The 21,002-nt window shown below is 38.6% G+C and overlaps 3 protein-coding genes, 1 long non-coding RNA gene and 1 pseudogene across 4 annotated transcripts; 2 read left to right on the top strand and 3 right to left on the bottom strand.

The window, feature by feature from the left end:
- Nucleotides 1–1,493: 1,493 nt before the first annotated feature.
- On the bottom strand, nt 1,494–3,776 carry LOC136254079 (uncharacterized). Its single transcript, XM_066046736.1, has 6 exons — nt 3,766–3,776; nt 3,607–3,672; nt 3,476–3,541; nt 3,185–3,387; nt 3,020–3,130; nt 1,494–2,940 (listed from the first exon to the last, which is right to left on the bottom strand). Exons 4-6 carry the CDS (start codon nt 3,323–3,325, stop codon nt 1,522–1,524), a joined length of 1,671 nt encoding a protein of 556 aa, XP_065902808.1. The 5' UTR covers nt 3,326–3,387; nt 3,476–3,541; nt 3,607–3,672; nt 3,766–3,776; the 3' UTR covers nt 1,494–1,521.
- A 4-nt stretch (nt 3,777–3,780) lies between these two features.
- On the bottom strand, nt 3,781–5,291 carry LOC136252785 (uncharacterized; the record flags this gene model as incomplete). The annotated part of the gene is made up of 4 exons (XM_066045351.1): nt 4,185–5,291; nt 4,047–4,127; nt 3,909–3,989; nt 3,781–3,842 (listed from the first exon to the last, which is right to left on the bottom strand). Coding segments are annotated over exons 1-4 (1,290 nt in total), but the record flags the coding sequence as incomplete, so codon positions are not given.
- Nucleotides 5,292–5,618: 327 nt separating this feature from the next.
- LOC136252784 (uncharacterized) lies at nt 5,619–6,658 on the bottom strand. Its single transcript, XM_066045350.1, has 3 exons — nt 6,182–6,658; nt 5,788–6,058; nt 5,619–5,723 (listed from the first exon to the last, which is right to left on the bottom strand). The coding sequence occupies exons 1-3, from the start codon at nt 6,421–6,423 to the stop codon at nt 5,619–5,621; spliced, it is 618 nt and encodes a 205-aa protein (XP_065901422.1). The 5' UTR covers nt 6,424–6,658.
- A 70-nt stretch (nt 6,659–6,728) lies between these two features.
- On the top strand, nt 6,729–11,545 carry LOC136253378 (uncharacterized). The gene is made up of 3 exons (XR_010700108.1): nt 6,729–6,912; nt 7,042–9,573; nt 11,425–11,545. It is a non-coding gene; the product is annotated as an uncharacterized lncRNA (long non-coding RNA).
- A 528-nt stretch (nt 11,546–12,073) lies between these two features.
- LOC136252783 (rho GTPase-activating protein 39-like) lies at nt 12,074–18,392 on the top strand (annotated as a pseudogene).
- The last annotated feature ends 2,610 nt before the right edge of the window (nt 18,393–21,002 follow it).

The raw sequence follows: 21,002 nt of genomic DNA, 5'->3' as shown, positions 1-21,002 counted from the left end.
TTTAAACTGTGGCATCACTGCTGTCCAGCCCGTATTGGAGGTGGTTTTCATTTCTTTCCCCCGAAAATTGCATCTGCCGCTCCGGCTGAACACTAGCACTACTGGGGCTCTCCAACAAAGAGTATCCCCTCCGGATCCGCCTTCTTCTCCGGATATAGCAGTAACAACAGCATACACAACACACTACGGCGAAGAGGATTAGCAGCAGAGCCACTACGAATATTAATATGAAACTGAGTCCATTAACGTTACATTGTCGAAAGTAATAATTTTGTCCTTTACAGTCGGGGAAGTCGGCCCATCCCCAATACGAACACTCACGGGACTCCTCGCACCAGTAACACCGCTCATTATAATTCTTCGTACAATTGGAACAGTCAGTATCGCTGTATTGCCCGCAGCCTTCATCATAATCAGCTGCGACCTGCTGCAGGAGCAAATTTAAACTGGTGACCAGCCATAAGAATTTCATTTTGATGAGGGGTCGCGGCTCACGATCAGTGACGCCAACTCAGTATGCGATATGTACAAATTAAGGGTGCTCGCTGATATTTGAAGCCGTTTAAGTGCCAGCCCAGAAACGGGGTGGGGTAAAAGCGGGACGGGGACGAAAGGGGGTAAAAGCGGGACGGGGACGGGGACCAAAGTGACTTTAGAGTTAGATCACTGTACGGGGTTACCTAAATCTAGTTCTGCCTCCATAGCTATAAATAGCTAGTTCATTATGGATGCTGTATTCCCTCTCTTATATACTGAGAGTATAGTTGTGCTAGCACTATGCCTGATTGCACTTCAGTCACTGAACTAGCTATTCCCCTCCCACAATTATAGTGATTTCTACTATATAATATTTGCATACAATCAATAATAAATAGGATGGCCAGAGCCTCAATATCTGCTTCTCAGCAAATATTCTTCTGTTGCTATTTTAATGAGTGGACAGCTAACCTGTTTCAAGTTGAAGTTAATAAACCTGTTTTGTAAGTTTAGTTTTTGTAAATACTCTTTGCCGTGCCTATGTACTGTCCTCATTTTCGGTCAGTTGTGCGGTCGCATGTTGTCCGAGGATTGACTTGCATTTACTTTGTAGTTGTTTCATCATAATTATTTTGATGGTGTTTAATAAAAATATCCTATAATACTATTCATTGAAGTCTTGATATGATATAACTTTTTTTATAGTCAAACAAATTACCAGACCACATTGTAAACTCCCCATCTCTTGATCAGTTTTACTTGTACTTATTAAATACTGTATTATGATTTTATGTAGCTAATGTATTTTTGATCTATATATATGTATTGTATCCTTCAAAGTGAAGTTGTATTGCAGTAATGGTAAATAATAATGACCCTCATATAGCTAGAGGGGAGCCTATGTGATTTTGATCTTGATTATAACCTTTTCTCCATACATTAATGATACTGCCTAGAAATTAATACCAGTTTTCCACCATGTATACAGGTTATACATACCGCAAAATACAGCTATACATGGATAAAACAACAATAATAAACAGATTACTTGCTAAACAGAAAATAATATGCATATGATCCTGTGCAGTTTTCTAAGTTTAAAACCATTTCATGGTTATATTTAATGAAACGCTGTTGATTGGTTGATTTCATGCCATCATAAAAGTATGGTCGTCCATGCCACAACACAATTGAAACATAGTGGCCTCCAGTGTTGATCGTGCAACCACCAAGTTGGTAACAATAATTGTAAACAGTGATGGACAGTGGCATCCAGTTGATCTGATGAAGGCTGAGAGATTCAATGCTAATAGGAAGCAGCCATGGATGCTTGTTCATGAAACCAGATGAAAGGACTCTTGGTTTTCCATTGCAGGAATAGAATTTCTCTCTACTGTTTTGTGTTTTGATAGTTTCTGTGGTATTAATCCTGTCACTGAGAATATAAGGAGCTTTCCGAGGTGGTTTCTTAGGGAACTCGGATCCACAGTATCCCATGTCATCTCCTGGAACTGGAAAGATTCTCTGAACATTGGATGGACACAGAGTCGGAGGCAATGAGAATGTTGTTTGGTAGCCTGTTTTCACTGGGTTGTTGGCTGGACAGTATTGAGATTTGCATTGCTGCGACACCTGCAGTTTCCATACATGTGAGATTAAACACAGAAAAGCATTCTCTTCCGTTCCAAAGCAATCGATCTTTTCATTATCAGCTTTGGTGAAATTGAGTCTACTGTGTGCTGCTTTCAGAGCAAGTGACTTTGCTTCTTCGATGTTTTTTCTTTTCATCAATGTGATACAAGCCTTCAAGGTGTTTTCCATGTCATCAGTGCCAAGGTTTTCTGTGAAGTTTGGGTATTGTAGGCAGTACAACATAAAGATGGTCAGAAAGTTGTCTGATGTACATGTGTTGGTGAATTCTCGATGGTGCCATTGAATAGTTGCTGGTATGATACATCTACTGCAAATAAAATCACTTTTGCGTGTAGGTATTGGTATGCCAAGAGCATTCAGGCAGGTTTTATGAAACCAGTCTTCGCATCTGCTGCATTGATACGCTTTATACTCCTTTTGGTGATCTCCATAAATTACTCTTGATGTAGACCCATCAATCCAAGGAGTCTGGCAGAAACAGTAGAGATTAACATGATCTATTGTAGTCTGGCAGAACTGTTTTTGTTGCATAGATAGGTGTAATGTGCCAACATCTGGAGCTTTCAAGCTTAGGAAGCTGTGGAGGTATTGTGATGTGTCTTGAAGATTCACATAAGCTCTAGCTAGGTCCAAATTCTCATCCAGGCATGTCGCAATGAGAAGCACTGCTGTAACTGCATCGGCATCATTTGGTTTACAGCATTTCACTCCAGTGTAGACAGTTAAAACTGCATGAGCAAGTGAACGACAAGCTGTCCCAGCATGATAATTCAATTCCATGATGTCTGGTTCATCATATGTACAAATCACCTGTGCATGAAATGTACTTTTGACTAATTTCATTTGACCATTTAGCTATTATATGTGTAATATGTTTTATAATAATCACCTGAACTGCTGGTACATTATTCTCATCAGGAAGCCGTCTAAGAAATGCAACTTGGTTATTTCTCATAGTCTGGACAACTACTATCTTTCCCACCACTAAATCAGCAATTTGCTACAAACAAATGCAAAATCATCTACGTACATGTCTTTTAACTGTTATACATACCTCTTTCAAGCTTATTCTACAGACATGTGGACAAAGAAGTGTTTTAGGATACATCTTCTGCAACTTTTTCAGAATACTAGACCACTTAAACTTGGTAGAATCGCAACAGGCAAAGTCTCTGGAAGCTGAAACATTGCTCATCCTTTCCCGTAATATTCTTGAAGTATAAGGTGACTCACTCACTCTGGTAAATCTTTTAAGATCTATTGTTAACAAATTAAAATCAAAGTACACTCATCAGATCAGAGCAATAAGTATGCATGTTATAATCATTTTAGAGTGTAAGTATACCTTCAGATGCCAAACAAGTGTGTGAAACATAGTCACTAAGCTGTCTGCTTATGTTGTGATTGCTGCCTATTATGTAGTGTGAAATTATGACAGTATTAGGATAAGTGTACTATGCATGTGAACTCACGTACCATTAGAATTATTCAAGATACAGTTCTGATCTTCATGATCTTCCACATTTGAGTTGGTGTTGACATCTACAATCATAATGAAGATAAGAAATACATCATTCAGCATTATCATTTTAGCTACTGCATAGCATGTGAACATTAAAGTATGGGTCTATGTACCTTCATTCTCCACATTTCAGTAATACTTTCATCAAGATCAGGAGTTGCCTCAGTGCAGGTGGTTGGTTGACTTGGTTCTAATTTCACAATTAAATTATATATTAACATTATGTATGTAGTCCATATTCTAATAATAAACTGACCTGCTATGGAAGCACATCGGTGTTTCTTAGAAAGTTGGCTAACAACGTGATTGGTTTTTCCAGCTGCAGTATTGTCTGTGCCTGTGTTGAATGGTAGTACCTATACATGTATATATGACAAAACAATTGATGTACTACCTATATTGCGGCCATCCTTTTGTTCCATTGATTGATGGCTATTGTGAACTGTTTCACCTTCACCTTCACTGTCATTGACATCTGTAATATGGAAATACAAGAATATGTACACATCTATTGGAAATACTATAAACTTACTATTAGCAGCAACCTGGTCAAAATCTCTTTTTCTTGGAGGTTTTCTACCAGAAGGTCTTTCTTTGTTCTTCTGTCTCACCCTCTGAGTAAGCAGTGTCATATTAGGCTTGGTGTGGTCACTGATGTCCTGCCCTATCATTAGCTTGCAGGCAATTATGTGGTAACATTTTTTCACTGAAGGACAGGAGCAAGTCTCTTTTGGAAACAGTCGGACAACATACGGTGTCTCATTATCTGCACCTCTTACAATCCAACATCCCATTTCAGTCAAACCAACTCGCTTGTCATGAACTGCTTCTCGTGCCAATGCTAGCTGACTGATTAGCTTGCAAGTGGCTTTGTCACTGGATACTGAAGCAGTAGTGTCATCACGAAAAGAGCAAGGGCTGGCTTCTTCATAAGATGGTAAAATTCTATCCCTGGCTTTGGCCACAATTTCTTTGGGGTCTATTGCTTTTGGCAAGAATGGCATTAGGCTGGCATCTCGCTGCAAGTAAGAGAGTTCTTCTTTCAATTGCCATGAACCACAAAGATGGTAAGCCCTAATAATTTCTCGCTGGTAATAGCTTGAAAGATGAAATAGAGATACACAGATAACATCAAGGGGAACTTGTTTCCATTGCTGCAGATTGTGGAGAACAGCATTCATGGATTCAGATGGATTATTTGTTAGCCCATTCTCTGGATCAGAAACCCCCATTTCTCTAAGTTTCCAAATGGATGAATGCTCCTTAAACGCTGGCAAAAGCTTTTGTTCAAAATATCTCAGAACAGTTGGATTCGTAAAGGAAGCCTTGGTGATGCTCCAGGAACTGTCGAAATCATCTTCATTTTCTTCAATCATCAAAGCTTTGAAACTGTTGGCATAATAACTAATCTCAGATGGCTTACAATTGGCTGAATTCTTCAAGTAAAAATGCAAATCACGTTCTAGATGGTTCCAACAAAAAACATTCAGACACATTGGAAACACATCAGAAAAATCAAATTCTCGATCAGTAACCATTAGAATCTTCTTTGAAGCAAGCAGAGGTAGTGACTTTCTTATGGTTTTCATAAACAGCATGTGGTCTTCCTGAAACCTCCTGGAATGGATAAAGAAAGCCACTGGTGTAATAGGATCTTTCTTGAAAATAGCATTTCGGAAAACTAGAGTAGACAGATAGAAATCTCCCAGTTGAAAACAGTGTCATAATGCAGGGTTACAGGGGTCGTGGAAACTTTCAGAAGCATCTCTAAATTCTCCAAGAGAGGATGTGGTACCATGTGAACACAGACTGTTGGGTACACTTGAAAATTTCGAAGAAAATTTTGGGGCTCTCCCTTACGATCTTTCAGTTGCAGCTGGAAACATAGTTGGTATGTGTTGTAAATACCATCATGTGAAATCCGGAACTGGCGATTCTCATCTTTCTGGAAGTTTTTGATTTGATTCTAGTCTCTAGGTGTGTTGATGACATGTCTAGGCCCACCTTCATCTTCATTGACTAACTGTTGATAAACTTTCTGTGCTGACATCATTGGTCCTTTATTAGTAACCTGCAAAATTTTGAACATAATAGGCAGGTCCCTAACTATTTCATGCTTAACTATTACACTATACCTTTTCCTTAATGTGAGGTGCTGACCATACAAATGGTTTGGTACTTTTCTTGCTGTTCCGGTGTGCACATGGTACAAATGCATTGTGATCTCCCAGATAGTGAATTAAATAGCTTGAGCCAATACCCCAATATTCCAACCGCTTGAAGGAGTTATCACCAGTTTGCTTTTCTATCCCTGCTACATCAATAGCTCCAGTCTTCTTCTTCACAGAATAATTCCCACGGTCAAAAGTCCTAGTGCCTTTATGGACCCATCTATATTGGTCACATCTGTGTAGATAAAGAGGTAATTTTAGCACAGTATAATATACACAAACAATATAGGTATAGGTAAGAGTTAATAATAACTCTTGATATAATTCTATATGTTCATGATTGCATAGCTCACTATACCTTAGCTTCTTTTTGTTGCTCTCCCATTGAGATTCATCTGGGCCTAAATCAAACAATATCAGTGTTCCTCCTCGGGGTTGCACGGGTGGCTTGACAGAGGTGTTCAAAAAATCTTTGTAGTTGGTTCCAGCTCCTTCTAAATAGGATACAATCTCCTCCATTTCGAGGGCACCATTGGCATCATTTGAAATCACTGTGCAGTCATCTGTGTCGTGATTCGAGCCATCTTCTGAGTCATCCATAAAGAGATTAGTCTCAGCAGATACTAAGTAGCTCAAACTGATTTAAGTCACCGTTACAATAAGTCTGTCTTGTAAGTTTGAGTATAATGTAGCTAAATCTCTCAAGCTTTATTATAAATAGCACCTCTGAAGTAAAGAATGCTGCTCTCAGCTATGGCTTATTGCAGAAATCTCTCAGTGACACGTGAGCACAGCTACGTCAACATGGCTTCGTCCCCGTCCCCGTCCCGCTTTTACCCCCTTTCGTCCCCGTCCCCGTCCCAGTCCCCGTCCCGCTTTTACCCCACCCCGTTTACCCCCCCAGAAACCACATGCGGCTATTGCATCATAATTGGCATTACTACGCATACTTGTAGTATCCGTGTTAAGCGGACATGTTTTGCGCCAGAGAACACGAGGAAGAATAGCATGTTTTTTCGCTTCAGAATCGTCACTGAAGTGTTAGCAAATGATTGTCTGATGGATCAACAGTTATGAATTAATCTAAAAGTAAGTGTTATTTAAGGCAACAAGTGTGAACGCACTTTTCGCTTGTAGGCAACATGCGTTCGTGCCTTGTTTTCTCGAGTGATAGGGTATGCTGGTAGTTAGTATTGTAATTGTAAGCTGCTTGTGTAGGGGACAATGTTACCAGCTGGAATCACAAGGCGTTACAAGCTGCTGATGATGGCGTGCCTAGCATAACCTATCCAAGGGCGACTTGGAGACTCCAGGCGGAGCAAGAAGCTGTTCCTGTGTGTGAAGAAGAGAAAACAGCTTTTTGTGTTTAGAACAGCGTTTAACATGTTATTTTGAAAAGTTGGTGATTGCGGTCAATAGGAATTAGTGTGGTTATTGTATCAATAATGTTGGGCGCACGCAATCTTTGCACATGTTTACTAAAAATAAAACTAGTTTTTGAGTGATAGCCGTGAAGGCTTCAAATTTTGTAGGGAAACTCGCTGATAAATTCTCCAGAGGTATATGTTTAGATTTTGTCCGTAGCGTTATGGCTTCATGAGTTACGGCACCGAGAACATGAGGTTTTGAATGGTGTAGCACACTTTTAGTACTAACTTAAGTTCTATGTACGCTGTGTACTAATACTAAACATAGAATTGTGAGTTATAAGCTGAAGTTTGTTCAACGTGGTTTCCAGTGCGCTACTGTGAAAAATGGAGGACTAGTTTCGATTTAAGCGCTTCATAAAGAACTACGCATAGTTATAAAATGGTATAGGCTAGAAGAATTCTGTTTGGTTTGTGTTGAAGAGAAAGAGAAGCACTTCCAACGTAAGTAGCATATGGATTCATTTTATACATTATGTGAGTATAAGCAACAATACAAAAATTGCATGTTGTATGGCTTCAAATAGACGCGAGCACCCTTAATTAGAGATAAGCCGGATAGTTTTTCAATTGATTAAAGTGAGATTCTGCTCTACTGAACTACAGATGTTGGTAGTTTGTTCCCTATTATTGTTGATGGAACTGAAAAATGAGTGTTGATAATAGCCAACCCTGGTTGCTGGCTGTATAAACTTATAGGGATGCATGGCCGGCGTCGCCGGATAGCGGATATTCTTTGAGGGTAGGTTAGGCTGGATTCATCAGATTCAGCTAGTTTCTTCAATCATGTAGAGTGGGCCAATCAAGTTATTAGCGGCTTGTAATTAACACTCTGGTACCTTGAATAGCAGTTTACAGCAAGCCTGGCTGATCTCCCCTGAACAGCTTCAGTAAGTTGTATGTCATTCTGCCAAGTACTGAGTTTGCTATTATAAACTATGTAATGACTAGTTTAGTATTTCAATACAAGGTCAGGCAAAGTTGATTGCTAGTTTCCCATTTCTGCCCACATGCCTTAATAGAAGTGCCACAAATTTAATTCAATATGGCTGTTTTTCCACCTGTGTAGTTGATGTAGTCCAGCACACACTGTATTGCCATACAGATTTTTCTTGTGTATGTGTTTGTGGTCGGTGGTATTTTGTACGAGTGTATTATACTTCACGAGCTACTGTCACAATTTAATGTTCAGTTGTTTATTTTGTATCAAAGGCTATAATGCTCATATGAGTAATACGTATCTTGTAGAATTGATCACAATGTTTATTCTCACATGTGCTAGGGTATTCAACTGATGCTTGGGTGTGTATATATGGAAGGCGGGAGATGAGGTATTTACCCTTTGGATAATAATAGGCTCGTGATTACAATATAAATGAACTGTGTTGTAATGGGGGCACGTGTGATATACGTTTGCTTAGAAGATAAGCATTCTCACATATTCAAGACATATCATGTCCAGCTAATCTTTAGAGAAGATAATTCTTTTCTTGGGCAAAGAGCTACAGCTAAATTTTTAGTGAACATTTCAGTATTGTTTTGTAAAATTAAAAAATATGTCAAACCTGAACTCTGTATGATATTGCTCAATGTTATATGTTTGATAAAAATATAATAAACACACTTGTGGTGGTCTTGCGTAGCTATACTATTTTGGCCATAGTTTACTCTAATAGAGCAATCACCAGTAACACTATTGGACAAATGTGATGCCAGAAAGATATAACACATTAAAAGCTCAACCATGTCACTGAAACCTTTAGTGTGCTAAATCACTATAGTGAATGTTACCAATGAGTTGCCAATTAATACCATAATTCGCTTTATGTTATTGTACAAAAAAAAATTGTGGTAAAAATTTTTATGTAAAAATATTTTTGTATGATTTTTACAAGGAAGAAAATTAAGCAAATTACGGTAGTTGTCATTGTTAATTTCCCAGACTTCATGTTTTTGTGTTCCTACACAAAGTGCATGGTTTGGGCATGTGTGATCTTACAGCACTTGATTGTCCACTTCAAAATAGAGCCAGGAGTCGATCGCGAATCAGGAGCAGATCCAGGAGCTGGCAAGAGGAGGGGCACAAACAGGCTAAGTAGTAAGTGATTGGGGAAGCAGATTCTCTTGTTAGTTGTATTTTTAAGTAACAATGATCACTCCTTAGTAGGTTGATTTTTGTCATTATGGTCTTTGCAGATGGTTGTGAAGTCTTAAAATCTGTTGAAAAGGATATGAAAGTTTTAACACCAACAACATGATAATTATTTTAGAGGCATTAAGGTGTTGGGTAACAGTTTGACAGCTATTGCAACTTTGCTTTCAAGTGAGTTTGCAATAGTATGCAGTTTTTATGAATTATATAAATTTAGTAATTTTGGTCTGACATTCAAGGTGTATAGTATTTGCTAGAGCAGTCTAAGAAAATTGCATTTTGAGTAATTTTTAGTTAGTAAAAAATAAAATAAAAATCTACCCTCCAGCAATCTATTTTGAGTACAGGAGGATGAGAAACTAATCAATTAAGTTAATGTGGCCTTAGTTTGTGAAAATTACAATGTTTTGTGATTAAGCCAAATAAATGTCTATGCCATGTAGTAAACTTCTTCATACGTACTGTATGGGAGACATTTTGCATAGGGTATGCAAAATTTCTCCTATAATATAGAGGTGTGTGGCTTAGCATAGGGGTGTGCTATTTTAGCACAGGCACTCCTCTAATTATATAAGAGAAATTTTGCTTAGGAGTACACAAAATATTTTCCTATATAGCAAATCTAATTAGTGTAATTCATTATCTTTACCCATTTTTTGGAAGGTCCCAAATACCGAATTAACATACATAATTATACTGGTAGAGTTTTCCCATCTCATCACTACATACCTGTAGGCACTAGCTACTTTGTTTGTAGAATATGTAGTGGTAGTTAGTGAGCATGTATCATACAGTATGATAGTAACTGTATAGTAGGGACCACAAAGCAGTAGGTGTGGCCCACGAAATAACATCACCCAAAAACCAGCCTCAATTTTCCCTGACAACAATGAGGCAGTATTGGTGAGGTAAAACTAAGCCCAAACAAGCTTTCAGATCGACCCGAAATGCTTTCAACAAGTTGCTATGGAATTTAAAAAATTTTATTTGACAGAATTTTCTACTGACTGACTGAGTAAGTAAGTAACTGATCGACTGACTGACTGATGCCTTCAAACAAGCGTAACTCGATAACGGCTAAGGCTACGGGCTTGATTTTTTCACTGTTCGACATCACTTCGGCCCGACAGGTGCCTTTTGGCATACCGCAGTACGTACAATGCATTCATGGACTTACCAGTGTCCTCCTTTGTGTCCCATTCATCTTTGCTGACAGGGAAAGGTGTCGATTTGGCGCAAGCATGTGATGGCTTCCCTTCTAAATGGAAACCGTCCATATTTTTCATAGTGGCTATTTTGATTGCAGAGGTGCTTTTCAAACACTTCTTGATTCGTATTGCTGTGTAACGGGTTGAACATAGCCAACAGCGAAGCGTAATGGATACTTCACTTTTCAGATGATTATTAATAAAATTGGGGGGCGGCACCATTTCTTTTGGTATTCGTAGATTGTAGAGGTGCTTTTGGAAAAGTTCTTGATTTGAAATTCTGTGTAACGGATTGAACATAGCTGACAACCAAGCGTGATGGATACTTCACTTTTCAGACAATAATTGATATAGTTGGGACACGCGACACCATTTCAGATGCGGTATGTGTGGGTTCACCAGTCATAATAAAATTATGTACAAAAAAGTTTACAAACAAGTACACAAAAATTTTGGAATTTTCAACTAGAGTAGGGACCATAGCACATCGATAAAAAGTACTGAAACAAGTTGCAGTAGTCCATGATATTAAATCACTGTAAAACAATAAGAAGTGTTATATCCCTACTGTGCATTTCCATTATGGTATTTTGAGCACAGTAGGGATATAACACTTCTTATTGTTTTACTGTGATTTAATATCATGGACTACTGCAACTTGTTTCAGTACTTTTTATCAATGTGCTATGGTCCCTACTCTAAGTCCAAGTTTTTTGTGTACTTGTAGCTCCTTTGTTCTCAAGGTTTTGAGGAGTTATGATATATTATACCGGTACATGATTCTTTTTGTAATTGTGATCCTTGTACATTGTAGGGAAGCATTGAGGGTCCCTAGGAAATTCCCCATCAATACGATAATGACAGGTCACCTTATTTTTTTAACAACCAATGATCATCACAAGAGACAAGCAGTTCAGAAAAGAATGTTGTGTAGAAATATCCTTATCTGTTTGTCAGTCTGTGTGTAGTGTGTGTCGATCTATTTGTGTCCCTCAGTCTGTGTGTAGTGATGTGTGATACATACAGGTATTGATATACCCAAATATTGTAATACTCTGGCTGTATTGCGATACCAATATCATGTTTATGCAATATTTTGGTTTTGCAATCACAGAAAAGTGAAGGTATAGTTTTGTGCATTTTAATCAGTTGTCTACCAGTTTCCTAGACTCTTTAAGCTTCTTATATAACAGTACAATAGAATACTGTACAATGAAAAATTATCAGTGGCCCATGCATTTAATTAATGATAATCTGTATTTTTGTGTTATATCAGTGTAGCTGGGTTGCTTACCACTTTCCTGGACTCTTAAAGTTTGTTACATAACAGTGTAGTGAACTAATAGCTGGTACTTAGCTATGAAAATTTATTAGCAGCACACGTATTTAATAGCTTTTAGAAAGGTGTACCATATCATGTATATCATATCATATTGGTGACTACACAACTGTTAGATACAGATATGCTTTTTCAGGCGTATCGGACATCACTACACTGAAGATATTTACTCTAATAGAGCAGTCACTATACTGTAGTCTTTATTTAATGTAGTCTCTTCTGTTAATTATTTTGAAACGTACGTGCATATTATTGACATCTTGTCCCTCACTTTCTTAAGTTTGTGCAAACTCAATTTGTCTCCCCCACCAATCATTCCCCAAGTTGACATAGTCCTTAACATACGCTGTACTGGTCAAAAGGCAAAGGAGAAAGATGAGAACAAGTTAGCACTAGAAATCCTTACCTGAGCATGGGAGAGGAAGCCATTGAGGGATGAGCTGTAAATACAGTTGTGTAGGCAGACCACTGCTAACACTAAGTCGTGAGTAACGTGTGCATGCTGTACCATTGTGTGTGCACGTGCATGTGTGTGTGTGTGTGTCGCGCGCGCATGCAATTCTGTGCTACTGTGAAATACGCATTGTTTAGTGTATGTAAGAATGTGACATCTACATTAATGTGGGATAGGTAAAAACAGTGGATCCGAGGACCTGGGACCCGGGGACCCACGGAAATCCAACTCTGCTTGGAATTTTATCAACTCACAGTATTCTATACTTGTACTAGGTACCTTTACAAGTAGTCTTGCATGGCCAATTCAATTTTTCTCCCCTCACGGCGTCTTGCACGATGTTTACACCAATTAGAAATTATAAGTGCCTCTAAAAAGTGTCTGAAGCTGACTACATTTATAGGCCACTGCCTGCTTCACAGTAAGCACACTAGTCTATTATGCCACCTAGCTACTAGAGTAGTTTAGGAACATTGTGCCAATGCATCATGACGTATGAAGAGCTGCTGGAACTTGCTTAACTTGGCTTAGCTGGTAATTGTTCACTTGCTGCACCATGAGCATGCTAGTCTATTATGTCACCTAGCTACTAAAGTTTAGAAACATTGTGCAAACAAATACTCTGGGAAAATAGCAAGTGACCTGTAATTAATGCAGTCAGCTTCAGACACTTTTTCAGAGGCACTAATAATTTCTAATTGGTGTAAACATTGTGCGAGACGCTGCGAGGGGGAAAAAGTGGATTGGCCATGCAAGACTGTTTGCAGAGGTACCTAGTACAAGTTTAGAATACTGTGAAGTGTAAGAAATTCCAAGAGTTGGATTTCCATGGGTCCCCTCGTCCTGGTTCCTTGGTCCCCAGGTCCACCGTTTTTACCTACCCATTAATGTGGACACTTGAGGACACTACATAATCCAGACACTTTTGTTTGTGTCACTGTAGGAAGAGTATAGAGAGGTGTTGGCAGTTGTTTACAATAGCTCTAACCTTCTTCCCACCTTCAATAAAATTCTGGTCCTACCTGGAGGGATACTTGTGGAGACATGTGGACCCTTCACCAGACTCTCATGGGGTTAGTACAAATCTATTGCAGCATAGTGTATTGTAGCTGTTAGTGATACTTATTATGTACAAGCATCTTTGTACCATTTTTCATATATGGAATGTATTAGAATCCTATGGACAAGGGAGCATGCAACTCCATACAATACTAACATTGCAGGAATAATTCAAACATGATATCTTGTGATATTGATGTATATTGGTAGTGACATCCATTTTCCGTCCAGATGGGAAGGCCATCATGTAGAAGAAATACTTAGAATAATCAATGCCTGTGCTATCATTCTTCCGTTGTGCCATTTAAGTTAACTTCGCTTTGTTATGCTGGTAACATGACGTATTTGAGCTTGCATCTAGGAGTTTTAAACTTTGTTTTTCAGTACTGTATAAGACAGCCATGTTTGAATTTCACGTTTACAAAGCTGCATACTCCCTTGTCCCATAGGATTGATTGTGCTCCTAATCTCTTGTCAATATTACTTTGAAAAAGGGTTCTTTACTATTTAGCTAGTGGTCTCCATATTAGGGCATTGAGTGACATGAATTATAACTGCTATTTCAGGCCAATGTATGGTTTGGTGCATGTCCCTTAAAAGCCAAAGCTCTCAGAAAGTTTAAATGAAACTTTAACTATTGGCAGGTACAGTAGTTGACAGCTGTACTGAGAATACATCAGGAACACCAATAACCTTAGATTACTTCAGAGGTACAAGCTGAGAGAGTCTAAAATAAAATTTTCTGGCGGCCATGCCCCCAGATGCCGTAAGCACACAAATCTATCCGCCATTGTTACCCCACTCCTCCACTCTCATGCAACCTAATTTTACCCTCTCTTAAGGCATTTCCTGCTGCGATGGTAAACGCTACACATACTGTATGATATTGTAGTACTGAGCGGTTTTGATATTTCATATATAGATGGTATGATATTGTTATTTGACATTGTGGTATACAGTGTAACTATATTACCAGTATGCCTTAGTTAGATTTTTTAGACCTCTGCTACGTAGATACAAATACAAAAAAGTATATTTCTAGACATTTTTACTCTGTGTTAGCAAGCGTACATATCCTTTCATATGTTTCATACAAATAGTTGAGCTCTAAAACCTATTTTTTAAAATCCACAGTATTATGGTAAAGGATTTATATGGTATCAAAAATTGATACCACAGTTTAACTAAATACTTGGTATATTTTATTCATCTATGATATTGTTATTAACAGGTTCCAGTACACACATGCAGTATGCTCAGTATTGTCACAAACGAGTAGAGAAGATAACCATGATGGGAGCTAAGAAGGGACTGAAGAAACCTTCATATAACATGCCAAGGTGATCACAATGTCTTGTGTGTGTGTGTGTGTGTGTGCAGTGACTAGTTGTGTTTGTATGTGTGTTGTGTTGGTGTAATGTTATGCTGTGTGCAGTGTGAATGAACAAGTGTGTGTGTGTGTGTGTGTGTGTGTGTGTGTGTGTGTGTGTGTGTGTGTGTGTTCATGATTGTGTGTATACGTGTTGTCACACCACATGTCCATGTTTAAATGGTCCACTTTCCAAGGATGCTGGTTCCAGTCTATCATATGTCCCCACACACAGAATGCACCATTCAACCCATCAATGTTTGGCACATCACTGGAGGAGGTGATGGAAATGCAGAAGGCCACCAAGCCACACCTCCACATCCCATGGGTCGTCATCAGAGACTGTCCTCACATTAAAGGGTTCACAAACTGAAGGAATATTCAGGTGAGTAGTTAATCAAGAAAAACATTATTGAAGTTGCCTTACCCAATCAATGCCATCATACTGTCACATGACTATGTCTAATATTAAGTGCTCTTTACCAAAAGTACAATATAAGTGAAGTACATGTAAGTTATCAAATCAACTCTTGTTCATTTAATTTGTTGTGTGTTGACACAGACAGACACACACACATGCACACACACAACAGATAATTCAGATTAAATGAATTACCACTTATCACATGATTGAGAACACATTGTACCACAATTTGTAAATTTAGATAAACAAATAAGGATCTGTGGTAGACCACTTTTAACTGGATGAGCAATCCTGTTACATAATTTGTGACCGGATTTCACATAACAAGGCTTCCACACACACAAAATCAAACTTACGTTTTTACCAGAAATGGATTGCTGGCCTAATACACTATCACATTCCACACTGTACTTCCTTCAGGACTGGCAAGTCTGGTTTCTGTGGCAGCTTTCTTCCGACCCTGTCAAAGCCACGAGTGGGAGATTGGCGCCATTGAATGGCCATGGCTTTGTGATAATGGTGTGTAGTGAGCTGGGACTTCACAGAGAGCTCACCAATAGTGTTCTCGGTCAATTTGGAGTGATTTGAGGGCCATGGAGAGCCCAAACTTGGCCTCTGGATTCCAATCGTCTTCTTACTCCATTTTATACCCGTATATTAAGACCACCATCCACCCCCACCCTCCCACCCTATTACTATCACCTGTGATATTATTACTCACTCGAGAAAAGCTGCCCAAAACAGTGCTAATTTTGGGCATCAGAAATGTATACACCCACTCAGTGATAGCTAGTAAATAGATGCATACTTGGTGCAAATTTTGTTTGCACAGCTGTAGGCACTGGGAAGTTATTACACAATGATTACTTAAAATCGCCATATCTCCTAACGAAGTTTTGTGCGTCGAAGCCGGGTTTTGTCAAATTCAGTCACATTTAAACTTCTGTTTGATCTCACATTGTGAGCACACACAGTGGTCTTTATGTGTGACCCAGTCTGACAAAACCAGCCTTTCCTCCAAATTGTGTTTGATTACTCGTAACTTTTCATGTCCTTAATGAATATACTTGAAAGTTTGTCAGCTTTAAGCTGATGAAGTATGAAGCTGCTAAATTATTCAGCAAGTTATGATTTGTCAACTATGCCGGTTGGAAAGGATGCTAAGAGTCAGACGATTACTTTACATGTGTTAAACACATTTACCTACAAAAAATTGTCATATCTTCCAAAAATGACCGACTATTTTCACATCATTATTATAGGTATTTCCAGACTAAATAGAGTTTGGTCGGCTAAATGTTACAGAAATTTCAAATGTTATGTATGTATGTATGTACATATTTCTAGCACTAGTTATTCACTGTTCATGTTACTATCACACCTCTATAGGGTACCAGGTGATATTGATGAGGTGAACAGTCTCAAGTTACATATTGACAAGTGGAAGGATCCACCTTCAGTCCTGACCGATCCTCATGTCCCAGCCTCACTACTCAAGTTATGGTTCAGGGAACCAGAATAACCATTGATGCCTGAAAACTACCTGGTATCCTCTTGTATGAGGTGTAGTGTGTTGTGAGTATGAGGACTTGGTAGAAATCAACCAGAATTTTTTCCTTGCAACTTTGTTTGCAGACATTATTGTTGCAAGGAACTGAACCATACTAGAAGTGCTAAAAATCTTAATTTCAATAGAAACCATGTTGAATGTCAAATCCCACTTTTGTGGTGTGCGTGTACGTGTACGTGTACGTGTACGTGTACGTGTGTGTGATGTTAATTAATTGTGTGCGTTTGTAATATGAAATCCGTCTGTCTGTCTGTCTGTATTCTTCCTTATCTACTATCAGTCAAGACTGTGTTGACAATAGCGAGAATCAAGGTAATACTCTGGCCCTGGTTGGGTCACTACCAGATCTCAATAGGAGAATACTACTCTTCCTTGTAAACTTCTTGCAGGTGAGTGGGTGGGGCTGTGAGCTCATGTGATGCTACAGTATTCCACTGTGTAATATGTATTTCATGGTTGTGTATTGTCACTATTTCAGTTTCCCAAGGTGCAAATTGTCTGTGTTGTACAAGCATGTGCGTGCACAGTTGCTCAACAGCAGATTTTCAGTGACGGCTACTGACTCACAGGAGTTTAAGCAACTCATCAGCCACAGAACATTACAGGTGTAGTTACGTGCATTTAAAGAACTGTGCATACTGAAACAATGTTACGCTTTGCATTGCAAGAACTTGGAAAACTGTGATATTAACAGTTGGTTTGCATCTACCCTGGCTCATGTAGCTGCCATACATTTAATGAATTTGATATCAGCATAAACAATATCCTGTAGGTTTTGTGTGCCTTGCCAACATGTTTACCAACGTGCTTCAATGTTATTCTGTATTTGTAAATTGTGTGTATTTCTCTGTGTACCAGTAATTATGTGTATTTTTGTTGTGTTATTCCATATATGTGACCAGGCCTGCGAAAACAGGGCATGTGGGCACAAACTACACCCGATCACTCTACAGGTCATATCTCAGTATTGGAAATGTATATTTCCATTCTGTAACTTGCATCATGATACCAATTAAATGCTTACTAAGCGCTGAACATTGCAATGCCATAGCATAATGGTACAAACTGTTAGGAGTGATGAAAATGTGAAAAAGTAGGCAAAAATCATGTGCCCACATGCCCTATTATCGCAGGCCCGGTCACATATTGTAATTCAATTCCTAATTACAGAGATTTACAGAGCAATCAAGTTCCAGTGTCACCAGAATGGGAATAGAGAACTTAGCTATGGTCTGGGGTCCAAACTCTTTACTCTGCCCATCAGATGACCATACCCTGATCTTTCAGAATACAAGAAAGGAATCATCATTTCTGCACATTTTGCTGAGAGGACTGGGCACTTCAGAAGTGGAAGAAGTCCCATTGTAGACACAAATACCACATACCACACATCATCCAGACACAGGAATAACAGTAAAATCTAGTAATAATTTACTGCCCTCTTGTTGTACCACAGTGTGGGGTAGGGTGGAGAATACTTTTTGTAAACAACTTATACAGTAAAGTTTAATATTATCAATTGTGCTATAATATTTGAAAATTCATTTGTGAACCAAAGAACATGTTACTTGTATGTACTTGTAGACCTCACTATTTGTTGATGTCTGTGTGTGGTATGCGAAGAAATTTGGATTAAAAATGGAGGCACTATATCGTACAATTATCTCTCTGGGGTGGATGGACTGCCCTTACCTACCACCCCCAGCACTGGCTGTCAAGTGCTCGGACAGCTGGAGGGTACCAGTTACTGGCAGAAAAAAATTTACTTGAGGGTTTCAGACTCAAGGTGACCCTTGGAATAGACTAAGTCTTTTTTTTGCACATTCAGGATAGCTACTTTATTTCCATCAGCTGTTTTCTCACAAATAGGAGTGAAACATTGTTATACTAAAATATTTTTGGAAACTAAAGCTACGCGATAATGTTTTGCGGGGGCATTGGCAACCCCTCATCAAAATGAATTGTCTGTGGCTCTGGTTGGTCGTTTTAAACTTGTTCCTGGTCGCAGCTGAAGACTGTTCACCGTACAACAATAAAAACTGTTCGATTTGTACGGAGAATGAGCAGTGCTACTGGTGCGCGGCGTCCCAGAAGTGCTCGTATTGGGAATGGGGCTACTACCCTAAGTGTAAAGGACAAGATTATTATTACGGACAATGTAACGTTAATGGACTCAGTTTCATATTACTATTCGTAGTGGCTCTACTGCTAATCCTCTTCGTGGTAGTGTGTTGTTGTGTATGCTGTTGTTATTGTTACATTCGGAGAAGGCGGACCCGGAGGGGGTACTCTTTGTTGGAGAGCCCCCGGCCTAGTGTTCAGGAGCGGCAGATGCAGTTCCAAGGGAATAGAAGTGAAACCCGCCTTCAGAATGGGCTGGACAGCAGTGATGCCACAGTTTAAAGCGGCTACATCAGATAGAGGCAAAGCTGACTTACAGTGATTAATACTGAACTCAAATTAGTTTTCCTATACGGGTTGTAAAGGGTAGGCTTTTGTATTTATGTATTGTATATATTCCAACAATGAAATTGTCATCTTCAAATAAGGTTGTTTGTGCATTCCAAGATGGTATGAGTGGCTAAATTTAGTCAGTTGGGTACATCTTTATTGCTACACATGCAATTCCTCTTCCTGTATGCTTGTATTTGTGTTCAGTGGTATTTGGTACAAGTGTTTTATACTTCACAAGTTACTGTCAATTTTATGTTCTGTTTGGTTTGTATCAGAGGGTTTGCACTAATATCTTGTGCAATATTTATTCCCACATGAGGATATTGATGCTTGGACGTATATATATATATATATCGTATGGGAAGATAGATCATGAGGTATTTACCCCTTGGATAATGATGTAATTATAGGATCATGAGGCTACAAGTTGAGCTTACGAATGAACTGTGTTAGAAGTTGTTATGGGGCACGTCTTTTCTTTGCTTAGATAAGTGTGGGTGAAGAATCACAGCCAAACTTTTGAGTATTGTTCTGTAGAATTGAAAAACTAGGGTGAATTACACAAATAGGTCAATTATATTACTTAATGTTATACATTTGATAAAATAAATTCATTAACACTTCATAATTTTGTTATAATTTACTCTGTCACCAACTTGACCTCCAAAACACTATTGATGTGGGCTAGACAACAGTGATGTCTCAAAGATATAAAAACACTTGACATTGTTATTATTATTGAAGCTTTTGTATAATTGAATGACTCCAATGAGTAGCACAATCAACTGTCATCTTCAATTACCCAGTCATGATGATGTTTTGTGTGGTGTGGTCAAACTACAAAGTTGTGTACATTCTTTATAGCCTCTGGTAACCTGAGTAAGGTTTGATCTCTGCCTTTCATAAGTGTCGTCTTGCATAAGCACCACTTTTTTTCTGTGTCAACCAATACACAGAAAAAGCGACGCAGATTATTACTTTCTTTATCAAGTGTATGCTAAGTACAAAGTATTGTTATACAAAAACTTCTCCATTGCATTTTTTTTGTTGACGTTCATAAAATTGGTGACTGCTTACTAAGATGAGTGATACTCGTATTAGCAGTACAACTATGCCTTCCTTATGTCTAATGTACGTGGTGGCTGAGCTTGAGATTCAAAAGTGTGAGGAGAACTATTATTCTACAATGTCAGCTGTCCATGTGTCATCCTGATAGATAGGATGTGAAGGTTGGAGCATTGAGTATCATGAGCAAACATTGCATTACGTATATATATATATCATAATTTGCACATTTTTTATTACAATGGATAATCTTTGGGGTTTGTTGTTATGCAAGTGTGATAAACCTGAACTGTGAACACTGAAATTTGTAAAAGTTTGAGGTAACTGATCTCTCATTGACAAAATATTGACACATGTTACACCTAGGTGGTTGATTCAGTATCATAATATAATATTTATCCTAATAGAGCAGTCACCAACCAAAATACAGTGGAACCCCTCTTAAAGGATACCCCTGAATTCTGGATGACCCCTTAATAAAGGATTTTTCATCTACTGTAGGTCACAAAGTAATGGTATTGGTAGCTTGCATACTCCTTAACCGAGGACACCTCTTTACTAAGAACAAAATAAACTCCCCAATGGCGTCCGCCTCCACTGAGTACTTCATGTGATGAGCATAATGTTTGTGGTTGTTAAATTATTATTCCGTGATTGA

This window comes from Dysidea avara, chromosome 4, assembly GCF_963678975.1.
Source record: "Dysidea avara chromosome 4, odDysAvar1.4, whole genome shotgun sequence".
Taxonomy (NCBI): domain Eukaryota; kingdom Metazoa; phylum Porifera; class Demospongiae; order Dictyoceratida; family Dysideidae; genus Dysidea; species Dysidea avara.
The sequence above is the reverse complement of the archived record's forward strand: the minus strand, read 5'-3'. Positions and strand labels throughout refer to the sequence as shown.